At 33.5% G+C, this 10,373-nt stretch overlaps 1 protein-coding gene across 3 annotated transcripts in view; it reads right to left on the bottom strand.

The window, feature by feature from the left end:
- The window catches only part of SLC4A10 (solute carrier family 4 member 10), a 173,648-nt gene that overhangs the window by 24,434 nt on the left and 138,841 nt on the right, over positions 1–10,373 (bottom strand). For all 3 annotated transcript variants that reach the window (XM_025039563.1, XM_025039564.1, XM_025039565.1), the window contains 4 exons: positions 10,221–10,373; positions 8,660–8,773; positions 7,469–7,630; positions 269–520 (listed from right to left, as the gene is read on the bottom strand). The exon at positions 10,221–10,373 ends at the window's right edge or, in 1 of these variants, runs on beyond it. In XM_025039563.1, the coding sequence (XP_024895331.1) occupies positions 269–520; positions 7,469–7,630; positions 8,660–8,773; positions 10,221–10,373 (681 nt within the window). The remainder of the gene's footprint in view (positions 1–268; positions 521–7,468; positions 7,631–8,659; positions 8,774–10,220) is intronic.

Here is a 10,373-nt window from a genome sequence, read left to right as displayed (position 1 = left end):
TTGATCATTATTTCAAGATTACAATAATAATTTACACAACAAATTTTACTTTGCTAGGCTAAATTTTTATGTATTTAAGGAGTCTAAAATATAGCACATAATTTCTCGTATTAAGAAGTTATATAAATGTGGCAAAAAAAAATTGCATCGCTTTCATCATATGCCATACAATATTTGCAAATTGATGGCTTAGATTCAAATAAAATTTCTTAAACAATAATAAGTATAGCCTGCCTTCTCTCAAACTTATAAAGAAAGATTTTATTACCTTCAGAATACTGGTCATAAAGACCGATGAACCCATAAGAATAAAAATCATAAGCCCAGTGACCCTTTGCTCCCGAATGCCAAGAAATTTGGGTTGTTCTCCTGGAGCTGAACATTCCGATTCCAGTTTTAGGCTGTTGACATGAGTGATGGAGAGAACAGTAGCAGCCACAAACCATGGCAGGCCCATGATGGAGCACACACCAAGCATGACAGCCACCATTAATAGATCCAGATGGTATCCACAACCTTTCTGTTTGAAAAAAAGAGAGAGAGAGAGAGAGAGAGTGAGAGAGAGAGAGAATTCTCATAGGATCTGAATTTAGTATATGGCAAATAACACCACCACCATGACCATGGAGCAGTAAGAATAGAAAGAATGTGCTATCTTTAGTCCTATATAAACTAAAGATAAAAAGGTAATAGTGTCAAAATATATAATCTACTTTTAAAAAGTTGCAGATATTCCTATTGCAATTATGATTACAGTGTTTTCTACAAGCTTTAATAAGCTTAACGTATTTCTAGGTCAATGTTACATTAGTTTTCATTCTATTTCTACTGGATAAGTAAAGTCATTATCAAATACAGCCACTTCTATGTTTCCTTAAAATGGGCAAGTTAACTCACAATTAACATGATCCACATTTCACTCATTATTAATTCACACCAAAAAAATTATTGAGTGCTAACTATATAACAGGCATTAGGCTAAGAAAACAAAGTAAGGACTGTGTCAACAACAAAGCTAAGAATGACTTGATTGTGACTAGAAACCACTACCTGAAACCACTACCAAGAAGCCCTTCATATCAGATCTCCTAAAAATAAATTTTTCTTAAACACTCTATTTCCAATTGCTCTCTTTTGTCTCAATGGGTGACTTTGATTGGGAAAAATAATATCATAGAAACCTAGAGAGAGTTAAGTGTATGTGTGTATGTGTGTGTGTATGTGTGTGCGTGTGTGTACTATCTTGTCCTCATTTGTTTCAGTTTTAGCACTAGAAAAATTTAGTCTCTCCTTAGAAATAAAGTTTTTGTATTTTTTATCTCCTCAGTGATCCTACTCCACAGTCACTGACCTCCAGATGTTGCAAACTTCAGTTCTTTTTTGGACCAAACAAGAAATATAAAGGAGAAAAACTGGGTGCAAGGGGCGTGTGGAGATGTTAGGAATTGGATATTGCTCTCTTGGAGAGAGCGATTTGGTCTGGTCTCTGAGGAGAGAAATTGAAAATGGGGAAGAGCAGCGTTAACCTCTGCCTCCATAACCCTTAGGAAACACAGGGCAAAGTCTCAGAAATAGCAAAGTGGCCTGGGATTAAACGCTAGCTCAACCTTAGACAAATCATTTAACTTGTGCCCTCTGTTTCTCTATCTGAAAAATGTTGATAATGATAACAGGAGCTACCTCATTGGGTTGTCGTGAGAATTAAATTATTTCATTTTGCAACTCATTAGAACAATAATGGGGATATAGTACACACCCAATAAATATTAAATAGTCTAGCAGTTGAACAATAAATTTTTCTTTTGTCCTCTTTTGTTTCAAGTCTCTTCAATAAAAGTATGTTTCCTTAGGGCAGGTCACTTATTTAATTTCTTAGTCTTTCCCATAGTTTTGTAGCACAATCATTGGTACATGATAAGTAATCAATAAGTTACCTATTGACTTTTTTAAAGGAAATGTGCATCATTAAAACATCTTTTAGAATCAAACTTAATAAGTATAAGTTTAAAATATAGCTGTTAAATTTGTTATGGTCATAAGCAAAAATTACCAATTCTTCTAGAAGAATCATTGTGGCTTTTTTTTATAGGCAGTTTTATCAAAGTGTAAAGACTTTTCATTATTTAACACCCTGAAAGTCAGTTGTACTTCCTTGCCTTTCTGCTTATTCCTGCCAAATTATAAAGTGCAGGAGATGACACTGAGAAAATAGGAGATATCCACATAACTACCTCATGCATTGTCACCAATTCAGTGGTACCTGTCCTTGAATTAGCTTAGCTGGGGCAATACTCCAGTTCACCAAAATGCCTGAGCTCAGTTTCCCTTGAGCATATGACACTAGAAACTTTTCTTTGCAATTGACACAGGGAAGGTTTTCATTACTAAAAGCTGGCGAGCAGGAAAAGAAACACCCTGGTGGCAGCAAAACCAAAAAGGCATAGAAAGAAATTAGCTTCACCAGGGCCATACTACGTTCCTCTGGTCCTTCTGCAGAACATTTTGGAAGATGTAGTTAGTACACAGAACTCAAATTTGGGTCCCTTTAAAGGACAACGTTTTAACCAGGTAAAGGACTGTTTCATTCTAGGGACTCCGGAGTCAGAAGGATAGAGAATAGTGAAAGACCTTACTACTGAAGCCCCTGCCTATAAGGGAGTAGGGTGTGAATAGTTCCTCCTGTCCCCTGAGGGTTTTGTAAAGCTGTAGTGCTGCTGAGAGAGAATGGAAGAGGTCCTAGTAGTGGGGAGATAAATATCAGAGGAGGGCAGAGCAAGGGGCCTTGGGAGTTGGCCTTGTGCTTTTAGCACACCCTGGATATTCCCAGGGTCCATGTTCACTATGGCTTAATGATATGGGGAAGGCCTTCTTCATGGTAGTGATTCCCTATAGCTCTTATCTAGTGTTTTAAAAATATGCTACAAATGTAAACAGTGAGATTCTGGATTGCAAGAAGCAGACAAAATAATGCTATCAGAGGAAATAATTTCCTATTTAAATTTAGAAAGCTAGCATTGTAAAGTACAAATATGCAATAAAAACAAAAATATATTTTTTTCCTGATTATGTTGTACAACAATGGGAACATCTTAATTTAATATGACTCAAAGAAATAAAGCAGCTCTGGCACTTCCACTAATGAATCATCATCTTTTCCCTTGCCTTTCATTTTAAACGTCTTAAAAATTTTAGTTTTCATAACCAATTTATTAGCTGATAGGCATGCCAGCCAAAGGGAAGTATCCCTTTGTCAGAGAGAGAGAACTCTGTACCTTCTAACATATTTCTGCAGATTTTTGTCTGAAATAAAGACAGAACCAGAGCTTTTATTCTCACATTCACCCATGAATCACGGGAAATGGACATATGGGAGGAAAAGGGAGCATAGCAACAGGTGATGCTACACCAGACCCCACTAAAACCAACATGCAGCAAGACAAGAGGCCAGCCAAGAGGACCATCTGATACCCAGATGCCACTGCTGAAAAAATTCATTTCAAAGCTTGGCAGCAATTTCCTGCATCTGTCAAGTTAACCACATAAAAGACTATAGATTGACATGAAGAACCAGGCTGACAAAGAGGGCAAAAAAGAACATATCAAATGCCATAATCATCGAGAGAATGTAGTGCCAAATGAATGTTGCAAATGCATTCATTTACTCAAGTGATCTGGGATTGTATTGCTGTTTATTAAAAATGATGTCAAAAGAAGACTGAACTGTCTACAGAAACATGTAGAAAAGCCTACAGTTGTATCTGAACAGAAACTTTCTTTTCCGTAAAATAATATCTTGCTTTCTTTCCATTTTTACAGAATACTTTTTTTAAAAAAAAAGTGAATATGTTTAATGCATTTCAAAGGGATCAATTTAACCTACGCCTATCCTACTTCTATTGGGAAGAAATAAATAAGCAAAAAATGCTAGAGAGATTATGGACTTACATCTATATATAATATAGATGATAATTTGCATTCTCAAATTTCTATGTTTGCAGCTTTTAGATTTTTTTATTAAAGTACAGTTGACATACAATATTATATTAGTTCCGGGTATACAACATAGTGATTTGACATTCATATACCTTACGATGTGATCACCACGATTGACCCAAAAGACCATGAGGTACAGTGAGTTGGAGTTTTGCTAGTTTGGAGCTTCTTCATTCTGAGGAAGGAGTTAGTCACTTAACAAGTGAGTTGTGGCTAGCCTTTGTAGCGCAAAAAAGCTTTCTCGTGTATGCAGTAACACTTGCAAAATGACAAAAAACATTTTTAGTGGCATAAAAAAAATTCTTCTGGAGAAAAACCAACTTCCAGTTGTGGTAATAGAAATAAATAAAAAATGAAAAGACTCGAAATATAAGTCTAGAAGAGATAAAGAATAAAATGCTAAATTTCAAGGTGACTTGGATATATGACACAAACTTAAATACATGGCACGGAATCAACCTTGGATACAGAAACCAAAAAACATGATTCATTAAACTATTTCTGGGAATGTTCCAACTGAGGCAAAAATGGGTTTTCAAGTGAGGGAAAAAAAAAAAAAACAATAAAAGCCAAAAGTGTGGTTAACTTGTGGTCTGCAGATACACTCAATGAACTTGTGTCTTTTTGTGAGAAGGTAGCTCTCAAGTCAAAGCTAGACAACTGTGTAAACATTTCAAGGAAGCAACAGGCAGAGGGAACAGCTATGGAACAAACCATTAGGCTGAGTAAAGTATGTTCTAAAGAATTGATTTTTTGTTGTTGTTACTGTTAACAGGAAAATCAGCAGCAGCAGACCACTATACCAAAGCTTATAGAAGACAAGGGTTATAGGCCAATAAAAAAAAGTGTTCACGGGAAGAAACATCCTTTGCAAATATCCGTATCTAAGGAGGAAGATGGGGTGTTCAGATTCATAGTGGCCAAGAACAAACTGAGTCTTCTACTTTGCGCAATACAGCAGAGTTTATGATTAAGCCAAATTTGCCCTATTGTTTACTAAATACAGGCTGCTAAAGGGAAAAAATATAAATCTTTCGATTACATGGTCATTTATTTGTATAATAAAAAGTAACATACAAGTGATGTACTATGGTTTATAAATATAGCCTCAAGTTTATCCCAGTGACGAAAATATTAAATACCTTTTTTCTATATTTAATCCTATATATGCAAGTATGTGAAAGACTACATGTTATAGTTCAGCTATTCTACATGATATGTAAAAGAGGAAATATAGTGTATTTTGTTGTTTAGGAAAGGCTGTAAATGTCAAGGACCTACAAAGGCTCATGAAGAACAAGGAGTAAGTGCTGTGATTTATAAAGTTGAGAGACAGAATTACCAAGGATACAGAATGGCCAAAAAGATATCACCTGCAGCAAATCTTCACTTACTTTACATTTTGTTTTAATATGGTTCTATTAATGCTCAGAAATAACACTGCTTCAATCAGCTTAGTTGATATCTTTTACAAAGAATGATATTTCAGCAAAATCTGTGGGATTTCTAATTACAAAGACAAAAAAAATCTTCTTTTGAAAGGGAAACAATGATTATACAGATTACTTTCTTCTTTAAACAGGAATCTTTCAGTTCATTTTAAAACATGAAATATACAATAAAATATACATACAGCCATTTACAATGGTAATGTGGATTTATATTATTGACATGGGATGACTCCCATGATAATGTTCAAGCAACATATGTAGTATGAAAATATATATTTGGGTATACATCATACATCATTATCTCTAGGTAATGAAATTATAGTGTTTTTCACTGTTTTTTCTTTTAACTTTTTATATCATCTGATTTTTTAAACCAAAATCATATATAACTTTAGAATAAAAACATAAAAGATGTTTTCAGTTTTAAAAAATAAACTAGTGTCTAGGGAAAATGTTCCTACTTCTTAGAGGGTAGGAGAATAATTATATTCAATATAAAGTATTTTTACTTGCTTTATAGATTTATTTAATCAACTATGTAACTTTATTGTGGTGGTATTTGCTCTTGCAGAAGGCTATTTTAAAAGCAAATAAGATTTTTAAATAATTGATATTAAATAAGTAGGTTATTAAACTTGGAAATCTGAATACCTTGTTTGAAGGGCTGTAAATGATTCAATTTCCAGTACTGAATTGCGTAGTTTAGTGGTGTTTTGGAGCCAGCTTGTATAGGCTTATGAGAGCCAATTGTTTAATTTTCAAAATTTTTCCTGCCAATTGATGTCACATTGATAGCTTGAAATGGGCCACGATGGGAGTATTCATACCATTAAAATTACTAAACATTACAAATCAATATCTCTCTCCTTTTTATGCGCAGGTAACTGGTTGTTAAACATGTAGCTCTAGCTCCTGACTTTACTAGAAATTTTTGTAAGATATATCCTTAATAATTATAAATTTCATTTGACAAAAACAAATGAATTGAATGAATTTCTTTCAAAAAAAGATTTTGAGTACTGTTAAGTTCCTTTCTACAAAGAAAATTAAGAATGCTCTTTGTTTTAAAATAGACACATATTCGCACCAATATATATACATAATTCTTTTTTATATGGTTTATTGTGCTTTCTTATTTATGTCATTACTATTTCTCATCAAATATTTCAGAGATTTTAATCTAACAAATATACTTTAAAAATCCTATAAAGCATTGTGTCTATTGTTCTGACAGCGAATCTTTTCCTAGAAATTAAAGAGTATGTATATGATACCAGAACAAAACAAGGTTGTGCATGCTCTGTTTTTACAAGATTTGATTTATATTATTTTTAACCATGCAATTATTTTTATTTTAATATACAGCAGTGAATAGCTTTGATTATTCACAGTTGCAAAATGGCAGGGTCAGAATGGAATAAATAAGATATATCTGTATTATTCCCTTTGAAAAAAAAGAAGTCATTGAAATCTACAGTAAAATTCAACAAAGATCCACTTAAAATTATGACATTTATGGCTGGGTTTTGTTATCATAGGCATTATTGACAGAGGAATAACTAAAGAAAATGAGAAATATCTTAATATGTCATTTGTTCCAATAAAGTGTCTAACAGACACATTTAGGGTCAAATAGAGAAATAGAGAAATCCCAGATATAAGATAAAATTGGTAAAGCTGCACTTTACCAGAATAGATTGTGATTTCATTAAAATATGTTAAACATGGTAAAGAAAGTTAGAATTTGGGCAATGTTTTTTATTTTAAGCAGTCGTCGTTAAGTTTCAGGGGTTAGAGTTCAGCCAAGTGCTATAAATTAATTAATTAACTAATTAATTATTTAATTTTAAGCTCACTGTAAGACAAAGTATCCTGAATATAAATAATAAAAATTATGAACCCAAAAGCATTATTTTAATATTTCACTATACAAACGACTACAGAATTCAGGTGAAGTATAATGAATGTCAACTGATGTCAGTTAAGTCACAATGATTTACACTAAAATGGACATTAAAATATACCTTTAGCTTATGCTCTTTTCTGTTGATGATGACAGCTGTAATCTGTTGGTCCATAAAAATTAAAATAGTACAAAGCAAAGCTGGAATAATAGCAGCTATTACTGTCCACCATGGATTTGGACCTACAGGTGTAACAAACCAGCCACGATCATCTCTAGTGGGCTGTGAAAAATAAAATAATATACATAGTTATTAACTGGATTAATGAATACCTAATCAATTAAGTCTTAACAGATGCTACCAAGAAAGTCCTAGTTATAAACTGAAACGCCAAGTAAGCTATAATTAATAACACTAATGTTTACAAAGCATTTATAAAGTACCAGGCACCATTCTAAGTGCTTTCAATATTTTAACTCATTTTTTTCTTCACGACACTCTAAAAAGATATCGATAAGATAACTGATACATAAAGAGGACCAGTAAATTCCCTAAGATCTCACGCTAGTAAGTGGTGGAGATAAGATCTGAACTCTAACAGACTGGCTCAAAATGTGTGTTGTTAATTAATGCCTATATTAAATAATATTTACCATTTACAGTTGGAAAAATTTATTTACATTTACAAATAGCATATTGACAACTGTGTGTAACTTCATTTTTAGGCCTTTTTGTGGGAATTGCAAAATACACTTGGTGACATCAAGGGCAGAGGGAAGGGTTCTAAACATACTGGTGTCTGAGATGAGTCCCAAAGGAACTCATTTGACAATAATTCTATGAGGAACTCCCAGCCCTGTTTGACAGGTAAGAAAACCAAGGCTCACAGAGGTTAAGTAACTGGCCCAAGGTCACAAGAATTAGTTAATAACACAGCTACAATTCTATCTCAGACCTTTTTTTATGTTTTTCAAGCCCCATAAACTGTGCAATTTCACGATAAGATAATGTATTTTTCTTAGTTTCAAAATGCTTCCTTATCTTTTAGGAGTGTTGTATATAGATATTCTAAATGGAAAAATTGACAGGAAATATTTTCAAGTGGCTTCTAGTTTTCTATTTCTGTGGTTCCTTTTTTAAATATTAGACTGAAATTTTAGTCACACTGTGGGTATTTTATTCACTGCTCTATTAATGTATATTCTTTGTACTTTCACGAAAATCCCTAGTTTTAGGGTTATAACCATCATCTAAATGAAGATTAGACTTACAGAAATGGAGAGATAAATGTAAATGCTATGACAACTTCACCTTGAAAACACTTGGTACTTGTAGTTTTGGAGATGGGATCCCAATGGCATAGTCAATTAAAACCATACATAGAATTGTAAGAAAGACAGCAAAGTCACTCACTATGGATCGAACCTAAAAATAATGAAAACATTTGTCACTCGAAACTATAAATAGTGAGGAATACTCAAGAACATAAGCTAGAGTCACACTTTATAAACACTTTATGACATAACATCATGATATATTTTATGCATACTATAATATTACCATTAGCTCTGTCAGAACCTGAATATATATTTATGTATCTCTGTCATTAAGATGGATACACACTCAACCTTTCCAGAATGAGGCATTATGCATAACTGTAATGGTAATTGCACTATTTTAATATTTATTTAAAATCTAAGTTTATTATGAACTCAAGTGTATGAATATTTAGAACATAAAATAAGATTACATGGCCAGAAGTTGGCTAAATTTTAGGATTCTTTCTCACGCAGGTAACATTTTAACATGATAAACCTGAAACACTATAAAATTATTATTTTTATTGAAGAAGTATATTTTAGTTAGTTTATCTGGGATATAAGTATGGCAGCAGGGAAGTGCACAGCAGAGTAGGCAAATTTAAAAGTTATTTTATGTAAGTCAGTTTTTAGAGCCGTTTTTCATTCATAAAGCTGTCTTTAAGCAAAAATCCTTATATAGTTATCAAAAAGATCTGTCTTTTCATTAGGATGTCTTTCTGACACACACATCCACACACACACACATACACACACACACACGAAAATGAATAAGATTATTGTTTCAAGTTAAAAATCAAATTAAACTTTCGGAGGAAGAAAATGAATTTTCCACCTTAGGGAAGGAGGAAGTGACAAAAATAGAAGTTTTCTGTGAAAGAAACAGTTCCTGAAACATTTTCCCTGGGTGGATTTTGATTATAATCTTTAGCTCATCCTTAAAAAGCTTGTTTTCTTGGTTTTTTTTCTCCTTGTTTTTTATTGGCTGAGTCAGACATTATAGGTGTTACTTTGCACTGTTAAATATTGAACTAAGCTGTTTCTCTGTTTACTTTCCTTTCCAAATATGCAGATGCAAACGTGGTGGGTTAGGGGGAGGGACTGACACTTTAAAAATGAAAAAGAGAATAGTGTTCCAATGAGTTTTGCAGGGGCTTTCCCAATTAGAGAATGTAACAGTGGCTCCAATGAGATATCTGTCAGGCTGGAATAGTTCCCGCTGTTCACTGGGCAAGAAAGTGACAGTCAGTAATGCAGTGTGTGCTTTCAATTTCCAAAACCGTAAGTGGGAAAGTGGGTTTATCTTTGGGATTTGAGATTAAGTAGAAAAGCCTGGAGGGTATGTGCACTTCTAGCACCTGTACCAAAAATGCTTTCTCTTCACCTCCCTCCCTCACCAAACTCCACTCCTAACCTGGCAGCTCACACAGAAGCTTTTTAGCGGCTTCATTTATCACAGCAATTGCTTTTCGTTTTGTTCTAAAACATGAATGACTTCATAACATGCTTTATGTAGGTTTACATTTTGATCAAGAAAAATGTAGTCTAAGTACCTTAGTTGGGAAATAGCGGCTAGTCTTGAACTGCTTCAGGGTGGCTGACAGTGTAACTGTGGAAAAGAATAGAATCACTGACCAAAATAGAACATCTGGAACATATGGATGATCGTGGCCACAGGCTCGTCCAACATACTCTCCATGCAACGA

The sequence above is a fragment of the Pteropus alecto genome, unplaced genomic scaffold (assembly GCF_000325575.1).
Source record: "Pteropus alecto unplaced genomic scaffold, ASM32557v1 scaffold3, whole genome shotgun sequence".
NCBI classification, from domain to species: Eukaryota; Metazoa; Chordata; class Mammalia; order Chiroptera; family Pteropodidae; genus Pteropus; species Pteropus alecto.
This window is presented reverse-complemented; position numbering and strand designations above follow the sequence as displayed.